Below are 21,586 nucleotides of genomic sequence, written 5' to 3'. Positions count from 1 at the left end.
CAGACCCTTCCCCATTAGGGGGACACATGGAAGATGGTAGGTTGAAGAGCTCCTTAATTAATGTTTCAAAGGAGAACATTCAATAAACATATTTATGGAATGACATGGTAGAACTGAATGGGGGGTAAATCTGGGGACATGCTTTTCCTCCAGAGGCCGGCAGCACTTGTCCACCTACTACCGTCTTTAGCTTGGGTATTTTGAATGGGCAGAAGGTGACCATCTGCTTCCCTGGGAGAACTGCCCTGGAAATCCTTCCGCGTTGATGTAAATTCTGTCTTGAGGTAAAGGGGATAAGAAAAATGAGATGGAATATGGACTTCTGAATTCTATTAGTGTTTCTTTGCTATCTGAGAATTTCTTGAAACTGTCTCTGCTGTGACTTGGGAGAAACTCCCCCTCTCCCCTCTTGTCAGTTTTAGCCATGTTTGCGTAGGTAGACATGAGATAGGGTTGGATTTGACAGAGGCTGTTGTATGGATAAAGGAAAGAAAAGACCAGGTAGAAACTTACGAAACTGAAATCTTACGGACAACTTCTCATTGAGTCAAAACAAATGAAAGTTTTGCGTACACCCCTGAGTCTGGCTACTGGAAATGGTAATGATGAAGGTGTGGAGGTAGAGCCGGCATGGTATGAACACAGTAGGACGATCATATATACCCAGGTCCTGTTTGATACCTAGGAACCTTACTCTGGTCTTATGAGTCAAGTTCAACTGTTTAGGTCTCTGTAATGCTCTCTTTGAAAATTAATTTTATAAAATGTTAAGGCGAAATATAGCACCTGGTGAGTTTATTTTGCTTATTTTTTTTTTTCCTCTAGAAGTATTCAAGTTTTGCTCCTAATTTGTATATTTTGATCATTGCCACTTGGTTTGCTCTTGCTAACTTTACTGCTACCGTCCTGTGTAGTGGAATGCAGAATGTAATCTACGCAGTTTTTCACACAGGCACCTCTCTTCTACCAGATGAGAACCACACTGGCTCACCAGACATTCCATTTAAAGCCGTGAGTCAGGTCAACATGCTCATGAGAAGCAGGAGGATGCCAGGCCAGGCTATTCCCACGTGGTCCCCTGCTATGTCCGCACCACCATTTCACATCTCTCCTCTTTATCTTTTCTGACTCCTCTCTGTGGCAGCAGTTGGCTGTAGGCTAAGCTGTATGAGCTCATTTTAGAGAGATGTTCATCTTATGGCTTGAGAAGTGGGACAAAACAGAGGACTTCTTTTTGGGTTCCCTTTCTCCATAAACTGTATTTAGGGGTTCAGTATCCTTACACAACCTGGATGAAAAGCATCTCCCGCAACCCCCTCTACACTGAAGGTGTGGTTCTCTTGTTGCAAAGGAGACACTTCCTTGATGCACAACCAGTTGTGTTGTCCAGACCAAGTTCAAGAGAACCGCTTAAAAAATACTACTCTGTTGACAAAATTAGGAACATGTCCTCTAATTTGAACTCAATTTTAAACTTCACTGAGTGTCAGAGGTACCTGGAGGGCTTCTTAAAACACAGATTTCTGGGCTGCATTCTGTAGTTTCTCATTAGTTGGTCTGGAGTGAGGTCCTTGTATTTCTAACGAATTCTCAAATGATGCTTATGTTCCTGGTCCATGGACCACACTTTGAGAATTATGAATTAGCTTATTTCTAACAATGCTAGCTTCAGTTAGGTATTCAGGGGTATGTTGTTGCTTCAGGTCAGACATTCCTGTTGAGAGTTGCTTATGGCTGATTAAAAACACTGGTTTCGAAAATGTTTCAGTCTAAAAATTATGGTGTCCCTGTTCTATTGTCAGGAACTATGGGATCTCGATTGCCCGTTTGTCAGCGCACTAGGGAAGACATGGAACTGTTTCTGGAGGAATCTCTCAGCTCTGCCTGCAGGCACTCTCTTGCTTTCTCTAGTGAGCATCTGTGCTCATCTGCCTGCAGAGCTGGCAGGGCCTGGATTCTTGGACCTGGCCCTGGAGCAATCCTAGCCAGATAGTTCCCTGGGAGTTAGGACACAGATCTTAGCTTTCACGGTCTGCACTGTCAGCAGTGAACTCACTGAACTGTTCATGTCTGCATCTTTGCATCTTTCTTCTGCACTGGACTCTCGGCCCCTAGAAGACATGTGTGTTCTTGGCCATCTTTTATCTCTGGCATGTGGCTCAATGCTTGTTACTCAGTCACTATTTCTGGGAAGAATGGGTTTGCATTCCCACGGAGGAAAGGTAAATAAAGAAAGCATTCCTTATTATTCTAAACTTCCTTGCTTCTCAGATAAGCACTTGAATGATTCAAGATTCAGGACTGGTCTCTCAACTGTCCATATAAATGCTTCTTTAGCAGTTAATATGCTAACAGTGCCAACTGCTGAGAGTCGGTTGTGACACTTAGATGCATCACGAGGATCTCATTAGGGTCATAGGTTGGATTTATATTAATTATAGTACTTCATTGGATACATCTATACCCCATTCTATTCCCTAGCCCCAGCCTCCAAGTAAACTCACTTGCCTGTAGTTCAAGAGTCCACTTTCCAAGCATAGTGTCCCAAACTAAATTTCTATTAAGGCTTCCTGAAAATTTGAAGGTGACAATTGCAGTCTCTTTTATTACAATACAGGTATGTAATATGTGAATCTGTTCATATGTAGTAGGTAAACTTGGCATAAAATCAGTAAACTATGAGATCAGTGTACCTCAAAATTTGATTTTTCATGAGGCAAAAGAGAAGATTTTATATATATATATATAATATATATATAATATATATCATATATATGATATATATTACATATATATTATATATTATATAATATATCAATATATAATATTAATAATTAATATTATATATAATATATATTAATATATACATATATATAATATATATACATTGTATATATACTATATATTACATATATATGATATATATGATATATATGTAATACTGTATGTATTATGTAATATATATATTATGATATATAAGATATTATGATATATATTATATATGATATATATAATATATATTACATATATATGATATATATGATATATATAATATATATTATATATATAATATTAATATATATTATATATATATAATATATATTAGTTTTTATAGTTTTTTTAGTTTTATAGTTTTATTATATATAATATATATATTAGCTTTTTAAATGTTTATTTATTTTTGAGAGATAGAACACAAGCAGGGGAGGGGAGAGAGAGGGAGATACAGAATCCGAAGCAGGCTCCAGGCTCTGAGCTGTCAGCACAGAGTCTGACGTGGGGCTTGAACCCACAAACCATGAGATAATGACCTGAGTCAAAGTTGGACGCCCAACTGACTGAGCCACCCAGGCCCCCCTATATTAGTTTTTTTGTGTGGTAAAAATCACATAACATAACATTAAACATATTAAAGTGTGAGGGAATTATATTTGGTGCCACTGAATAGCATCGGGTGAATGTGAAGGTGCTGTCCAGCTGCCAGCAGTGGCCTGGGAGGCACACACAAACCCCCACACACTGTGGCTGCTTTCTCACTTCTGTTTACCCTTGTTCAATGCAAGTTATATTTGCTCCTGAGCTTATGTGCTTTTCCTCATGAAAGCATTGAATATACATCCTCAAAACCAGTGTGTGTCCTGCTCATAAGAATCCAGGGATTGAATGAAGGAGGAGAGGCTTAAGCGTGTGGAGGAGAAGCTTGTAACACGAGAGAAGATGGGGTATCCTGTGACCAACACGAGTAAAAGTGCCCACACTGAGCTTCGTCAGAGGCCACACTGAAGAACCAAAAGAAAGGAGATTGGAACTCAATGGGAGCCATCATTGGCCTTAAAGAGGATTGAGGCACGTGCCATGGATTGGAGAAAAGGTTATCGCACCGTGAGCAGCAGAACAGCACTTTCGTGGCATGAGGTCTGACTGGAAACCACAGAAATTGTCTTTTTTTTTGTTATGAAAAGAAGAACCTGGCAAAACAACAAAAGCTGGACTCCTATTTTAAGCTGGCGCAGAAGGAATAACAAGACAGTGAGTCACAGCCGTCCACCTCTGGTGTCGTGACACTTCGTCCTAAGAATGTCCTTCCTTCCGTTCTGCCTCCGTAACTCAAAGCCACAGTGCTACATCATACTCACATGCCCCGGGAAACTTCAGGAGTTTATTTTTACAAATCGAGGCAAAGTGGTATATTTAGTGTAGCATAATTTAAATTAAGAATCTAAGATGCTTAAAATGGCGGAGTTTTATTGGGTTTATTATTCATTTTTTTGAAGTGTATTGTTTTATTAGACTACACAGGTTTGAATGCTCTCCTCTGAACTCATTTCCCCCATTAGTCCTGTTATTTTCATGCAGCCCAAATTCCATAATGCAGTGGTATTTTTAGGGACACATGTTATAGGAGAGATGATGGTATTTAGAGAACTTTTGATGTACCTGCTACTTAACCATTGTTAACTCTGGAGAGGACAAAGGAACCACTCAATGGGCCTGACTTCCTTATCTAAATTCTGGTCTTTGTGCTTTCCATGTGTATTATAAAACCTCAAGGAATCTGAGTGATAATATTCCTTGGGTATTTGGTAATTTGGGATTGTGAGCTCATGGGTAATTTGCATTTACCTATGGGAATCCTATGAGGATTGCATTGAGGGACCAACATGCCACAGAGGATTCGAATTTCCTTCTGCAGATTCCTAAGTACTTCCAAACCGACAACTTTTCTCGGTTTGCAATTTACAGAACCACAGGTAAGACACATTTGAACTCTAAAACTGAGAGATTATGGTTTTGAGTTCTTAGGGACATACATGTACACATGCACCAAGCCCATGGCCTAGCCTTAAATGCAAGTTCCCAGCTTTAGGCAGAAGACTCCATTCCAACTCCCAAACTTTTATGTACACTATTAAACCAAATGTCTAGGTTACTGAGATCAGAAAATCTTCCCCCTCTAGGACTGGCACTGCTATAGGGTCAGCAAACAATCTGATTTCCAGATCCTTCTTTATTTTGGCCCTAGAAATGTCTTCTGTTTTCTGATGAGCCTGGATATATATTTGAAACAACTTTTATTATATTTTTTTCTAGGAATTTTTTTCTTTGTTTTGCTATGTAGTCCTCACTATATCACCATTGAGAGTAATTTATTTTTCACAAATGATTACTTCTTGCATGCTTAGAGGGGTTCGCTCAAATAAATATTGTATGTAGATGGCTAAAGATTTTTGGGTCCTTAGATCTAAAACACTGCTTATCTTGAGACTTCTGGCTTGATCTCTTAGCACTAACTCTTCTGCTGGCTCATGGCCTCATAGGTTCTGTGTGAGGAGAAGCTATCAGAACAGAGCTGTGTAAACAAGAAATGCCAGTCGAGCTCTGAAAGCCATCTAACAAGGGCTTCAATTTCACAGGTAGAAGGGGATGCTTGCTCTCATGCTTTAAATTCTAGACTTCCATTCTGATACCCAAACTTTATAATAACTATTCTTCTAATTAAAACTAAAAAAAAACAAGGGAAAATGGGCAACTTGATGTGGAAAACATCGAGGAAGTAGGATATTCCAGCTAATGGCAGAGAAGTCAATCTTTCTACTATACGAACAACCTAAATGTAATAGAAACCTCACAGCTGACTGGAGTGGGTTAGTGCTATCCAAGTACTGCCTGGACCCAGTAATTTTACCCTGTTGTTTAGCAAAGGCTAATGCCAAGGGTGTTGATCTAGAATGTAGTACAAGAAATTTTCAAAGAAATGAGGTCAACTTTTTTCTTTTTTTGCATTTGGAACTCAAACTTCAAATGTTTTTGGCCTCCCAACTCATCTGTCTTAAAAAATTTTTTTTTTCTTAATGTTTATTTATTTTTGAGAGAGAGAGAGAGAGAGAGAGAGAGCAAGCAGGGGAGGGGCAGAGACAGAGAGAAAGGGAGATACGGAATCCGAAGCAGGCTCTGGGCTCTGAGCTGTCAGCACAGAGTCCCATGCGGGGCTTGAACTCACCAGCCATGAGATCATGACCTGAGATGAAGTCAGATGCTTAACCAACTGAGCCACCCAGGCACCCCCAACTCATCTCTCTTAAGACTCATCTGGTGTTGGGGCGCCTGGGTGGCGCAGTCGGTTAAGCGTCCAACTTCAGCTCAGGTCACGATCTCGCGGTCCGTGAGTTCGAGCCCCGCGTCAGGCTCTGGGCTGATGGCTCAGAGCCTGGAGCCTGTTTCCGATTCTGTGTCTCCCTCTCTCTCTGCCCCTCCCCCGTTCATGCTCTGTCTCTCTCTGTCCCAAAAATAAATAAACGTTGAAAAAAAAATTAAAAAAAAAAAAGACTCATCTGGTCTTATTTGCCTAATTTGCCTTAAAAGGGCAAATGTCTCGATAATTAAAATGAGAGTAGTGAGTGGCAGGCATTTTACATTAGTCAATCAGGCCTATGTGGCTTACATGGTAACTTAAAAGAATAAGTGTGTATATTCCCCATTAGATAATATGTCCCCATCACCACAAAACTCTATTAAGTGAAACAGTTCAAAGAAATCCATGAGTTCAGATTCCCTGAGGCTCGGAGAAGGAGTGTCTGGTCTGCCTGGGTTACGTGCAAGGTGATTCCAGCCATGAGTAGTGCCTATAGGAACTGAGCAGGGCACATAGGGAACAGGAAGACATAATGATGTTCGTAGCATGTCAAGCTTGTTGGCTTCGATGCAGCCTCTGAGCAGGCCAGGAAGGAGGCAGCCCCTCAGAACTCAGGAATCTGCTCTTTCCACTGTTTGAGCATTCTCTAGGACTATGTTACCCAAACAGTGTTTGGTAGAATACTAGTGCCCCTCCAGGTGTCTGTATGTTAATAGGTATTTGGAAGGGTGGGGGGATAGGGATAGGCTAAGGAAGGGTTCCAGCGTCAAAATAAGTTTGGGGATTCACAGCTCAAATTATCTTATGAAACATTCTGAGAAGTCCTGCAGTGAAGTCAGTTATTCAATTTAGTTTAATAGTGTCTTTCAAACTCATTGTCTAAATACTCCTGTTCTGAAGCATACCTGTTCACATCTTGTAGGTACTATTGTTCCATGGACATAGTTTGGACATGCTGTCCCTGATTACTTACATCATATGACCCTCTGGTCATTTTGATGTGTACCCAGTTTTGAGAACCACAGGCCAGGGAATCTCGAAAGGGAGGAATAGATTTACTTATAGGAGGTAAGAATATAAAGAAGCAACTTTAGAGACGATATGGTTCCAGTTTTTAAATTTTCCAAGTGGGGAAGTTAAGGTGGAAGGATTTGCCCAATCCTGTGAGTGAAGAGGCAGATATCTACTGGAACCCAGTTGTCTTTAATGACAGCTCACCTCTTTTCATTTCACCCAGCAAGCATGAGGATGGCAGTGGCTGGGTTATAAGGCAAGTCACAAGGCCAGCCTGGCAGGAATGAGGGAAGCCACAAAGCAAGGTAGAGATGAGAACAGACTGGGTGTATGCGGTGTGTGGTGTAGAGCTGCAGGGGTGAGGACAGGCCATGGCAGAGTTCTGTATGCTAGTGAGAAATAATCTTGTAAGCTGCAGAGTGAGGAGTGTCCAGATGGAAATGGGTGGAGGCTGGAAAGGGACCTAAAGAGCAGGATGAGTCTAGGCTCAAGATGCTTGGCTAAGGAGCTGTTTGCACCAGTCAGGTTTCTATTAAACAGACTATCCGTAAATCCCTTTGCTGATGTTAAGCTTGGCTGCCTGGCCCTACAAATTAAATATTATGCTTTAAGGTGTGGAAAGCATTATTTGAAGACTTTATTTCAATAAGGCATATCAAGTTCTTGATTAATTTTTGTCCCTTGCAAGTTGTCATTGGGGATGTCGAAGGGACTTAATTTGTTAAACTGTTCTTGAAATTTAATAAAGTGAATGAGACATGATCTTTTTTACGGTGCCTTAAAAACTGTTCATAAGATACCTACAAAGCCATTACAAACAAAACAAAACAGAGCAGAATTTTGCTTATATAGGGAAAAACTCTGGATGCATGCACACTATCCTATCTCAACAAACTGAATAAAAATATTTGCCTTTATATGAACAGAAATATAATGATTTATTTCACCTAAAGAGCATCATTTAAATAGTTGGATTTCAGAAGATCAGAAGAACTGTAACTTTATAGCAGGGTCTCTTTTTTTTTTTTTCTTTCCAATTGTGATAAAAAACACATAACCTAAAACTTATCATCTTAACCATTTTTTTTAAATTTTTTTAATGTTTATTTATTTTTGAGACAGAGAGAGACAGAGCATGAACGGGGGAGGGTCAGAGAGAGGGAGACACAGAATCTGAAACAGGCTCCGGGCTCTGAGCTGTCAGCACAGAGCCCGACGCAGGGCTTGAACTCACGGACTGCGAGATCATGACCTGAGCCAAAGTCGGCCTCTTAACTGACTGAGCCACCCAGGCACCCCTCTTAACCATTTCAGTAGTGTTAAGTATATTCACATTGTTATGCAACCAATCTCCAGAATTTTTTAAAAAGATTTTATTATTTTTTTAAAGTTTATTTATTTTGAGAGAGAGAGAGAGCGTGCATAAATGGGGGGAGGGCAGAGAGAGAGAGGGAGAGAATCCCAAGCAGGCCCTGCACTGTCAATGCGGAGCCTGAAGTGAGGCTTGATCTCACGAACGGCAAGATCATGATCGGAGTCAAAATCAAGAGTTGGATGCTCAACCGACTAGCCACTCAGGCACCCCTAAGATTTTATTTTTTTTATTTTATGTTTTAAAAAATGTCTATTATTTATTTTGAGAGTGTGTGAGAGTGAGCACGAGTGGGGGAGGGCAGAGAGAGAGAGAAAGAGAGGGAGAGAGAGAATCCCAAGCAGGCTCCATGCTGTCAGCACAGAGCCTGACAAGGGGCCTGATTCCATGAACTGTGAGATCATGACCTGAGCTGAAATCAAAAGTCAGATGCTCAACCGACTGAGCCACCTAGGTGCCCCTTTAAGATTTTTATTTTTAAGTAATGTCTACATCCAACAGGAGGCTCAGACTAACAACCCTGAGATCAAGAGTCACATCTTCTACCGACTGAATCAGCCAGCTGCCTCACCAGAATTTTTTATCTGGCAAAATACAGTAAGATCTTTTTACTTGGGATTCCTGATATACCATTAACCTCCCAAGAAAGTGGGCACATTTCTACGATTTTATTTAAGAAACTGCCATAAATGTCTTTTGTTATGTAATTTGATACATATAAAACATTACATTGCAACATCCATGTAATTTATGAAATGCAGGACTGCCTGCATTTTCTAGAATAGTAGCACTCTCATATCACTGATTCATTGTTGACCTTTTCTCTACGCATTCAAGTCATTCAAAACATTTACTTTTCTAATATATTTCAGCTCTTTTTTTTCATGATTCTCTTCTCATTTAGGTTTCTTAATCTTCTTCTTTTTAAAGTTCAACTTAGAGATTTCAGTAATATTGGACCAAACTTATGAGTCGATGGAGTGGCCACCACATAATTTAAAGGGGCATTCTGCAATGCCCCTTGTGGAACTGAGGCAGGGCTTTATTTCTTTCTGGTAAAATACTGACCCTTGAATTCCCTTTTTGAAAATGCAAATAAGTCCAGGGTGATATAGTCCAATACCTCTTTCCCTTTCAGTGTGGGTGTTTTTGTGCCAGTGAATCAACGTAGAGATCTTAGAAGCCAAAGGTTTACCTGGGGATCCTGAGGGCCGATTCGGGAAACACTAAAAAGTTTGATTCAGGATCTATCTGGCCAATTACCTGTCTCTTCCCATCAGTCGTGATGGATAGACAATACTATGCTATGTGGGCAGTAAGTCACCCCAGCTTCCATTCAGCTGGAGGGTAAGAGCCCAGAGGGAATGGGGTCCTTTAAGAAAGACAAAATGCAATAGGCAGCACAGGTCACCCTTCAGATTTCTTCTGCCAGACAAGGCTGGCAAGAAGCAAGGATGCTGAGGCAGAGGGCAGGACTGATAGTAACCACTGTGTCTGGTCTGCTCATACTGGTCATTACATTTTAAAATGCTCCTTATGATCAGTAAATAGCAATCTGAATGCCTGCCCTTCTACCCCCAGCAACCCTCCAGGATTTTGTGGACTGCCCCCCACCCCTGCCCCATATCCAGCCACTAAAGGGTTGATACTTGGCTCAGTTGGGGTGGAGAGCCTCGCAGGTTGTTAAATGTTTTGCATATCACTCCTGGAGAAAACTTTGCAACAGAGACAAACCTCTTGTACCCCACATTTCGCAAGACCCTTCTGCTCCCTGGCTGTTTCCCATCATCACGATGCTGCTTTAGTACCTGGTCAGGGGACATTTCCTGCATTTCCTTGGGACAAGGCAGGGAGAATGACAGAGGAAGCTTTCAGGACTGTCATTTACAAGGATGCTCTCTGCTAGTCCCAGAGCTGTGGCTAGAGGTGCTATCCTTCAAGGGAGAGAAACTTCCTGCATCTTCTGAACCAGGATCCTGGAATGGGGTGGGAGGTGATGTTTGCCCTCTTCCTGTGTACTCCCTTTAGAAAACACATGACTTTATCTTGTCGCCTCGGATCTCATCACTCTTCAAGAAAGCCACTGGTCAACAAGTAGTTTCCGGGGGCACACCAAGCATCAGAGCCCTGGCCAGCTTTCAGAAATAGGGGTGAGGGCAGTTTTTATACACATCATAAACAGGAAAATGAATCTCCAAGATCTTCCCTTGTAAAGAGATCCTTTGGGACTTACAAAAGCAGATCACATTAAGACATTTTGGCTGCTTTCCAAAGCAACATGGACTTAACCAGATAAATTCATTGAAAAATATTTTGAATATTGCAAAACAATCTGGCCTTGGGTGACACTGCTTCCAGTAATAAAAGACATTATTTCAGAGACCTTTCCCTGGAAATTAAAACCACAATGAGATATCACCTCACAACAATTAGAATGGCCAGCTGTCATCAACAAGACAAAAGATAACAAACACTGGTGAGGATGTGGAGAAAAGGGAACCCTTGTGCACTGCTGGTGAGAATGTAAATTGGATATGGAGGTTCCTTAAAAAATAAAAAATAGAACTACCATATGATCTAGCAATCCCGCTTCTGGGTATATCTCCAAAGGAAATAAAATCATTATCCTGAAGAAGTATCTTCTTCTTGAACCCCCATGTTCACTGCAGCATTATTTGCAATAGCCAAGACATGGAAACAGCCCAAGTGTCCATCGATAGATGAATGGGTAAAGAAAATGTAGTACACACATATAATGGAATATTATTCAGCCATAAAAAGGAAGGAACTCCTGCTATTTGCCATAACCTGGACATAACTTGAGGGTATTATGCTAAGTGAAGTAAGTCAAATGAAGAAAGACAAATACTGTGTGATGTCACTTATATGTGGAATCTAAAAAAAAACCCCAACTCATAGAAACAGATCAGATTTGTGGTTGCCAGAGGTGGGGTTGGAGGGGTGGGTGCTGGGGGAATTGGGAGAAGGGGGTCAAAAGGTACAAACCTCCACGTTTAAGATAAATAAAATCTGGGGTTGTAAGGTACAGTATGGTGACCGTAGTTAACAATACTGTATGGTATATTTGACAGCTGCTAAGGGAGTAAATCTTAAAGTTCTCATCACAAGGAAAAATCTCTGTGACACTGTGAGGTGATGGATGTTGATCAGACTTATTATAGTAAACATTTTGCAATATATGCATGTATCAAATCATTGTGTTGGATACCTTAAACTTATGCAATGTTTTTTTTTTTTAACGTTTATTTATTTTTGAGACAGAGAGAGACAGAGCATGAACAGGGGAGGGTCAGAGAGAGAGGGAGACTCAGAATCCGAAACAGGCTCCAGGCTCTGAGCTGTCAGCACACGGCCCGACGCGGGGCTCGAACTCACGGACCGTGAGATCATGACCTGAGCCGAAGTCGGACGCTCAACCGACCAAGCCACCCAGGCGCCCCAAACTTATGCAATGTTCTATGTCAGAAAGAGACATTTTGCACCAATATGAATGGAATGCCATGACGTACAGTAGTATATTCCTATTATAGTAAATATTTTTTAATAGTGATAATAATACACAGCATTTACTATGTGCAAAGGTACTGTTCTAAGCAGTGTATGTACGACTCCTTTAATCTTTACCATCTCCTTATGAGGAGGAGATGCTCTTATCCTCTTCATTATACAATGAGGAAACAAGTTCAGAGAGGTTGGGTAACTTGCCCCAGATCACACAGCTAATATGTGATGGAGCACTGCTAGCTGTTCTATTGTTCCCAGCTGTCCCCACCCAGGACTAACTGTTTTTAAGAATGCAAGGGACTGGGTGAACAGGGTGATGCCTCCAGTAGAAGGTCTGGTGCTCACTGCCGGCCACCATCACTGCCACTGGCCCTGGCCACCCTCTTCTTTAAGAACCCCACTGAGGGGGGTTTTCCCTCCTTAGAACTTCAGACTTGAAAATTGTTTTTGAATCACCATAGAAAGCACCCTGGCTGACTCATGGCGTTTTGTTTTGTTTTGTTTTGTTTTGTTTTGTTTTGTTTTGTTTTGTTTTTATCCTCAAAATAAAACAGTTGTGTAGCCTTAAGTATTGAAAACACCATTTTACTTTTGGGGCTGCTGCTGGAAGAATGTGTGCACAGTCGCGGTGAGTCAGTCCAGTCAGTCCGGTCTGGCTTGCACCGGCTGACCAGAGACTTGAGTCTGTCCTGGGTCCTGCCTGCACACACGTTCCGATCTACTGAAAGTCATCTCTTTCCCTCAACACCCAGGGCCTCTGCTGGTGCAAGAGCCTCTTTCTTTCCAGAAGTCCCTGCCACATGCATCCACATCCCGGTCAAGCTTCTCATCTCCTTCTTTCACCACCTCTTTCAAATGTCATTCGAAGCCCTCTCCCTGCCTTTTTGAGCCCAGCGCTCTGTGAGTTTGGGTCCCTTGCTGAGCTCAGTTCCACAAGCAGATGTGAGTTTCCTCGCGCTGTGGACTGAATGCTCAGAGAGAAAATGAGGACAAGTTCTTGCCTGGAGAGGCTCACTGCCTCCCCTGAGGGACCCTCTGGGGAAGAACTAAGAGACAAGGAATGGCAGATGGGGGGCAGTCCAGCAGCGCTCACTTCAAACCCACCTGGGCTTACAGTGCACCCTCTGAGTCTACATAAAGGCTGAGTGTGGGCTGGGAGTAGACATGTGAAAGCAAACGGTGTTTTCCTTCATTTGGATATGATTTTGTTTTGGCTTCTCCTAGTCTAGGGGCCAGGGAATAAAAATTGATAAACCGGCACATTTCCTCCTTTGGGTGCACCCTCCAAAGGGTGCCTCCTTTGGGGGCATAACCTCCATGGCAGGTTATGCCAGGCCTGAAGCTATTTGGGGAGACACTAGCCAGGGCCATGTGGTGGCTCCTGACGAGCATGATGGGGAGGGGACAGATTTTTATCCATCTCGTAGCCTAAGTGGTTAGACTAGTCTGGGCACGGGGTAGATGTGTCCTATAAATGTTAGCTACAAGTAATGAAATGAAGGCAGGTGCCACTCATTATTATTAAAAATAAAGAGGTCAACGGCACTCCCTCAGATGGGCAGACTGGCTGCCAAGGCCAGCATCGTCTTGAAAGAGTATTAGTGGGTGCAACTCAACGTGTGTGTGCGCGTGTGCATGCGCGCGCGTGTGAGATTCATGTCAAATAACACTCGACATTTACAACATTCTGGGGGTCCTTCCTGAGCACTAGAACCAGAGCGGGCACCTGGATGGCCCTCCCTAAAGGCTAGCAGTCTCACTCCCTACCCGTACTGATTCCCATTGACTTGAGGTTCCATCAAGCAATGTTAGTTTGTGCCAACTTTGTACAAATTACATAAACGATGCAAAATTTGTCCTTAATCTTTACGTAGTTTTTTGTCACCGTCTCCTACTGATGGTCCTGTTAACCTTGTATCACCTTCTGCTTGAGGCCTGAGCTGAGGAAGAGGAGCTTGGGGCACTTACCACGGTGCAGCAGAGGGGCCAGAACCACCAGAGGAGAGCCAGGGCCAGGAGCAGGAACAGGATCAGCAGGGCAATTGCCAGGATGGAGCCATCCGACTGTGGGACCAAGAAAGAGGGTGGTCAGCAGCGGGTCGGCCACGTGGGCAGCCAGAGACACCTGTAGCCTCTCCCTCCCCGCATTCCCATCACTGACATGCAGACTTAAGGCCCAAAGAAGAGCACAGTTTGCCAAAAAAAAAAAAAAAAAAAAACCACAGAAGGTTGAAACTCTGCCGAACATTCTGGACAACACACTCTGCATAGCCAATTCTCTCGAGAAATGGCCCTTCATTTGTCTTTTCAGAAGGCCCTGCTCGTCTCTGAACACACACATATATATATATATTATATATATGTTTGTTTATTTTGATATATATATCAAAATATATCTATATATCTATATCTATATCTGTATCTATATATCTATATATCTATATCTATATCTACATCTATAATATAAAGTTTGTTTATTTTGAGAGAGACAGAGAGAGTGAGAGGGGAGGGGCAGAGAGAGGGAGAGAGAAGATCCCAAGCAGGCTACGCGCTGTCAGCACAGAGCCCGACACGGGGCTCGATCCCACCAATGGTGAGATCATGACCTGAGCCGAAATCAAGAGTCGAGGCTCTGACGCTCAACTGACTGAGCCACTCAGGCGCCCCCTCTAGGAACAGCATTCTGAAGGACCAATCCTGCAAAAGCCAGGGTGGGCGGTTGCCCACATAACCAGGCATGGAGGTGACCGACGACTGCCTTTGCCTCTGGCCCATCACCCTCTGCCTGGTGACATCCTCCTACTCCCTGGGTCTGCTGTTCCTGCTACCACCTGCCTTGCACTGTGGACAGTTCTGCTCAGGATTCAGCCTGCTCCCCCCATCCCGTTCCCAGGGATGCCCAGAACTGATCCGGGAGGCGAAGTCTAGAGCCAGCTGATAGGATGAAATAAAGGGCAGATGGATTCCAGGCACGGGGTGTGGAGCGGCTGAAAGAGAACCCGGGAGGCAAGGGGAGTGGTGGCTGAGTCAAGGCTGCTGTCAGATCAAGTGGCTGTCAAGTTCCGGCCAGGGGGCAAGGCAGGCACCAAAGACAAATTTTACCCACTTCAAAACGTGCCTAGGCCGGTCCTGCAAATAGACATGGTTGTTACTGACACGGTTGTTACTGCAAATAGACACAGTTGTGTCTGAGATGGTTGTTACCTTTTAGCAGAGATCCCACTCGGTGTCAGTATTCTAGGGCTGCTGGTTCAGGGAAGCAGATTTAAGCCCCCTCCACCCGCCCTCACCTCCAGCTGGCGGGAGTGGAAATGGGCACAACTTTTGAGGGTGAGGGTGGGGGAGGGCAAGCTGAGGAGCAAATTGTCATAGGTATTAGTTGTCATGGTAGCCTTTCTGAGTAAAGCTGGAAATTCCACATTTAGTTCCCCAAAATAATCAGGTATGTTTGCACAGATGATGACAACTGATCATAAGCATCACCATGGAAAACAACCTAAATGTTGTTTTGAATTAGGGAATGGCTAACAATACATTACAGAACTCCCATGCAACCAATTACTGTATAGACATTGTTTTCTGTTTTCAAATAATAGTTAAATGACATGTGAAACCATTTCTGACATAAGTGGATTTATGTATAAATTAGTGAGAGAGAAAGACTGGGGGATATTATTAATAGTAGTTTTGCAGGCAGTGGGTTTATGATAATTTTCTTTTTTAAAAAATCGTTTTCTTTTTTAAAAAAATATTTTTTTTATGTTCATTATTTTTGAGGGGGATGGAAGGGCAGAGAGAGAGAGAGGGAAACACAGAATCTGAAGCCAGTTCCAGGCTCTGAGCCATCAGCAGAGCCTGACTTGGAGCTCGAACTCCCGAACTGTGAGATCATGACCTGAGCTGAAGTTGGATGCTTAACCAACTGAGCCTTCCAGGTGTCCCAATCGTTTTCTTTTTCTTTTTTAAAAAAAAATTTTTTTAACGTTTATTTATTTTTGAGACAGAGAGAGACAGAGCATGAATGGGGGAGGGTCAGAGAGAGAGGGAGACACAGAATTCGAAACAGGCTCCAGGCTCTGAGCGGTCAGCACAGAGCCCGACGCGGGGCTTGAACTCACGGACTGCGAGATCATGACCTGAGCCGAAGTCGGCCACTTAACCGACTGAGCCACCCAGGCGCCCCTCGTTTTCTTTTTTTTAAACAACTTGTAGTAAGGAGATAAACTACTGAAGTTGTTCTTTAAAAATCTGTACTTGGGGCTCCAGGTGGATGCTTTGGTGCCCAAGCTCACTGGCCCAGAGGTTCTTACCCAGGGCCAGTGGACCTATGGGGTACACAGAGGGGCTCAAGGGGATGGAAGCTTGTGACCCTCTCGAAATTACACTCATGATCTTCAGGGCCTGTGTTTTCAGGGGGAGACTGCTCACAGCATGACCAGATTCTCCAAGCTGCCCCCCACCCCCTAGCCCGTTTATGAGGAGCGAGGTTGGGTGGCCTATTCAGGGCAGCACAGCAGGTTAATGGCAGAGTTGGGACTTGACTCACTCCCACTCTGAGCGCTTGGCAGGGGCTACTGGAAGCCGTTTAAAGGTAGCTCTTACTCCCTGGAATGTCTTTGACCAAAAAGCCAGGGAACTAAACACCCTGGCCCCGCCCAGCCAAGGCTTGGGAATGCCAGATGGCCCCTGAGGGAGGTGCACCCTAGCAGGTGCAGGTGTAGGGCTGGGCAGTGGGTGGGGAGAGAGCACAGGGGCCGGAGGAGGGACATGGCCATGGTAGGGAGGATGCTGCTGGACCCACAACACTTATGCATGAGCTGTGGTAAAGAGGGATGCTCTTGGCGAGAAGCATGTGTGTTTCCCAAACTTACTGTTAGTCAAGAACAACTCTCGTAACCTCTCAGTCTCTATGTTCCACACCCATAAATGGAGATACTAACCCTCAGCTGCCCCACTGCACTGACGGGAAGACAGATGAGCTACCTCAGGGGCCGGTAGACACAGCCGCACAGCTGGCATGAAGGCTATCATGTCAAACACTGCACTGTACCTCGCCCTCCCTCCAGTTCCTCAGAACAGCAAACATGGTGGGCGTTTCAGATCATAAATCTGCTTGCACTTAGAATAATAAATAGTTTTGGTTACTGAAAGTCTCATAAAACAGCAGTCTTTTGGTATTGAGTTATAATTTAGCAAAGACTGCATTTATTCACATTATACTCAATCTCTCCACCCTCCTGATTTTCTTTTCATTTTACATAGAAGAACCGAAGCAGAAAAGCTCAGATACTGTGGGAAAATGTTTATACTTCCTTCTGGAAGAAGGAGAAGGTTTCCTGTGAAGCAGGGAGGGAGAAAGACCTGGCCCACCAGGAAAGAGAGGAGGCTTCCATACTGGGGGAAGACTTCCTGGATTGAGACCAGGAAGCCACCTAGGTTTGGCTTCCCTCCAGCCAGGCTTGGTCTGCCCCTTACCAGGCACAGCTCTCCCCGGCTGTGGAGGAGCACAGCTGTGGGGCTCAGGAGGGGGCAAGGTGCAGGGGGAGGGGGAGTGAGCATGCACAGGGCCAGGAGCTCCTGGAGGCACTTTGTCCTGCTCTGGAGACAGGCCCAGAAGCAGCCCCCAAATGCACCGCCTGCTTTTCAAGATCTTCCCGCAACCATTACATATATACCGAGTGCAAAAGGGTCACCATCAAACTTAGGGTATGAATTTTTGATAAACCTAGACCTGGAGCCAATGTTTTCCTGGGATATAGCATGCACATGTAACCTCAGAGTTCCTTCGCATATTCATTCAGCAAACGTTTATTGAGGACCTGTTCTGTGCCCACTGAGCAGACCTCAGAGATGCAGTATTGATTAGACAGAACCAAGGCGCTCATAGTCTGCTGAAGGAGTTGTAGAAACAGTGAACCACATGCCGGGGGGCTGGGTGTTATTCAACAGCTGTACACTGAGCACCTTTCATGTGTCAGGCAGTGAACGATATAGACAGTCTCTATTCTTATAGAATTTACATTTTGGGGACACCTGGGTGGTTCAGTTGATTAAGCATCCAACTCTTGATTTTGGCTCAGGTCATGATCTTACGGTTCATCTGCTCTGTGCCCATAGTGTGGAGCCTGCTTGGGATTCTCTCTCTCCCTTTCTATGACCTTCCCCTGCTCTCTCTCTCTCTCAAAATAAATAAATAACCATTAAAAAAAAAAGAATTTACATTCTTGTGGAATGATGATGATGAGGATAATTATTATAAGCACAGGTAATATTTACCGAGTACTTACTATGTGTCAGGGACTAACTGTATGTACTAACATGCTTTCTGTATGTTACCTCACTTAATTCTCATTAACAACCAAATGAATTTAATAATATTATTTCTCACATCTTATAGATAGAAATACTAAGGCGAGGACAGGTAAAGAAACTTCGCTATGTCACAGGAAGAGAGCGGAATTGAACCTGGGATGTTCCACACTTCACAGGTGTAACCAGCAGTCTATTGCTTTCAGCAAGTGCTAAGAACCGAGTGCTTGGGAAGTGGCACTGAGCTCTGGGCCTGCAGGGTGGAGGAGAAGCTGGCATTCCTGCAGAGAAAGGCATTGGGTAGGAGTGGAAGGGAAGTGGGGATGTCACTGTGAGAGGCTGTGCAAGCTGAGCAGAGGAGCATGGCTTCTATTCGGAGCTAAGGGGACTCCGGTGCACCGTTATTGGATTTGTTTCTTGGGAAGCAAGTGCTTTCGACATTCTAGAGTATGGCCTCAAGGAGGGAGAGATTGGGGGTCAAAGGCCCAGGTGGAGGCCTGCCGCAATGCTGTCCGGTTCTTTCAGGATGACACTTTACAGGGTCACCCTTCGGAAACATTTACATTTTCATGGACAAGTTTGGCCCTGATTTTACTAACAATGGCTGACCATTATTGTGTGCTGCCTGTGTTGCTGGTGCTATGTAAAGCGTATGTATGTATTATCTCATTTAATTAAATGCACCTTGTGAAAGCAGTCTTGTAGGAATTGTTACTCCCTTTGTGCAGGTAAGGAAAATGGAAACTCAGCGAAGACCTTAGCCGGGACCTCCCACATACAAACCACTTACAGACATTTATATGCCCACAATTTTAATGTTGCAAAACCGGAATGGACCACAGCAGGGCCCACCTTCCCCTTATAGTCTTGGCTTGCAGTTTCACTCCGTAACCTTGTTGAGGAGGGACTGACAACATACGTGAGGATGGCCCTACAGAACCTGTTGAATATGTATCAGTATATAGTATACAAACACGTACACATCCGCACTGTTTAGTAAATGGTATTTGCTTCATTCACAAAATTAGTCGCTTATTCTAAACCAGTTCTTTTGCATCTTTACCAAGTCCCAAAATGAAGAACCCTCTTGGGTGCTAAGGAGCAGGCTCTGCCATTGGCTGGAAGGCATGTGGAATGTTTCAGAGCCCCCACAATGGAGCCCGGCTCCATTCTTTTGCTCTGGTACCAATTGCCTTGACTCCTTGGGCTCTAGCCACTGGCCTGCCCTCCTGTGTCCCAGCTCACGGTCTGCTGGCATGCCCTGTGGGCCTGCTCCCCAAAGCTTATTGCTGGATAATTCCAGGAAGGTCGCAGGCTGTCTGTTCTCTCATCCTGACTTAGGACAGGTGTGTGGGCTTAGCCTCTGCTCTCCCCCTTCACCAGGGCAAAGATGGTCAAGACTGAAGAGACCCCCTCGCCCCCAGGCCCACACGGTCGCACCACAGGACTGAGTGGGGCCATTTAGGTCAGTGGCCCTGTTATGGAATTGTGTCTGTACAGGCCCTGTTGTGGATGGCCAGCTGACAGAGAGCAAAGTGCCTTCTGAGATCTCGTAATTTCAACAGGTACCAGCCTCCAGGGTGACATAGACACATACTCCAAGCTCTCTGAGAGCCCTCACTGGGGAGGGGAAGGGACCTGATTTTATGACACCAAGAGAGCAGGAGCTGACTTGCTTAGCAAACTCTTAGACTCTGATGCCTGCCCTTGCTGGGCAGCTCTTGTGTGTAATTTTCCAGAAACCTTCAAAAGATTTCAGAGAAGAAAAAGAAGCAGATAAATAGCAAAGATTGATTCCTACCACTGTGATTTTTCTGACAGCCTAAATCTCAACACAAGTTAAATTCTTGTTTTATTTAAAAAATGAAAAGTTGTAAAACACCAACAGGGCCCTTTAATTAAACAATAATTACAGGTGGGGGGGTTCTGGGGTATGTGAATAGAGCTGAAAGGCAGGTGGGAACGCAGGCAGCCCACGGTGGTGCTTCTTCCAGTTCGGGGGGAGGGTAATCATCCATTTCCTTCGGTGAATAATTTCATGCCTTCTTAAATATGAAGGCGCAGTGCTCAGCCCTGCTCCTTCCCTCCAGCCAGGTCCTCATTGCTAGGGTAACCATCCCGGAGGGCTGCCTGGCTTGACAGTCCAAATCCCTGCATCATAGATTTCTTTAGTTCCTTCTGTTGCCAGCTCACCAAATGAGGGCATCTCTTTTAAGACAAGGAAGCACTGTCTTCAAGGATATAGATTTGGAAACCTGAATAATGGAAGCATCTCTTACTTACAACCTCTTGGTAGGTTGTAGGTAATTTTGGATTTCTGATGCAGGGCATGAGCGTGAGGGATCTGGCCTGGGCCTGTTTGTGCTGTGATGAGAGAGAAGCAGGCTTCTGGACAACAGAGCACCAAGCATTGCTGCTCCTTTTGGTTTTGTTTTGTGGGTTGCCATGGTAAAGAGAGGAGGATAACATTGAGAAGAATCATTGGGAGACTGGGGGAGACTCAAATTAAAGAAACTTTGTGCTATTCTCCATCTCACAGTTGGGTTTGGACTGGGATCCTGCCCGCTGCCCGGCATGGGTTATTATGTGGCCACTGAGGTGTCTTAGGTAAGGAGGGAACGTTCTTCCCCACTGCTGTGCGTCTTTCCATGTTGAGGGCTCCCTATGTGTGCAGACCTTCTCTTCCACTTTACTCATTAGGTAAAGAAGGCCAGAGTGAACCAAGCACGATGTGATCTGTTCCCCCTGTCACTCCTAGAACATGCTGCCCCCAGGGAGCAGCCCCCAGGGAGGCTGGCTCCCACTGAACTTGTGAGCTAGCTATCTGAGACAGGGCCTTCTCTCCTCTTCTGCAATATCAAGCTGGTTTTGCCAGGAGGTCTGATGCTTATACAATTTTTTTGAGGGGGGTGCCTCTTTAAGAGAAAGAACATAGAAGTATAATTGCACAATTATGAGGGCCCCTCCCAGAGCTGTAGGAGAACTAGGAGGGACCCGTTCAAATAAGCAACCTTGCAGCTCAAACCTCGGCTGTCCAGTAACTCTGCTGCTGGCTTGAAGTCTTCCCTGGACAGGCCCCCTGCCCATGATGAGGCTGGTAAACCTATTTAATCCTGGGCTTCAGTTTCCAGCCCATTTGCTGCCACACTCAGCCAGTCTTTAGCCTACCATAATAAAGGCAATACTGAAGTTCACATATCATTTTGGAGGGGGGGTGTCTCATTTCTGTTTGT

At 44.2% G+C, this 21,586-nt stretch overlaps 1 protein-coding gene and 1 long non-coding RNA gene across 5 annotated transcripts in view; one reads left to right on the top strand and one right to left on the bottom strand.

Annotated features, from left to right (window-relative positions):
- Nucleotides 1–21,586, bottom strand: part of ANTXR1 (ANTXR cell adhesion molecule 1) — a 256,734-nt gene that overhangs the window by 111,049 nt on the left and 124,099 nt on the right. For 3 of the 4 annotated variants that reach the window (XM_053200700.1, XM_027072301.2, XM_053200701.1), the window contains exon 13: nucleotides 14,013–14,108. In XM_053200700.1, coding sequence (XP_053056675.1) covers nucleotides 14,013–14,108 — 96 coding nt within the window. Of the gene's footprint in view, nucleotides 1–14,012; nucleotides 14,109–20,266; nucleotides 20,505–21,586 lie in introns of those variants that run through there. The other variant, XM_015063982.3, reaches the window with a different exon arrangement.
- Nucleotides 1–21,586, top strand: part of LOC128311219 (uncharacterized) — a 213,548-nt gene that overhangs the window by 116,064 nt on the left and 75,898 nt on the right. The gene's annotated exons all lie outside the window — the stretch shown is intronic.

Source organism: Acinonyx jubatus, chromosome A3 (genome assembly GCF_027475565.1).
Source record: "Acinonyx jubatus isolate Ajub_Pintada_27869175 chromosome A3, VMU_Ajub_asm_v1.0, whole genome shotgun sequence".
NCBI lineage: Eukaryota > Metazoa > Chordata > Mammalia > Carnivora > Felidae > Acinonyx > Acinonyx jubatus.
The sequence above is the reverse complement of the archived record's forward strand: the minus strand, read 5'-3'. Positions and strand labels throughout refer to the sequence as shown.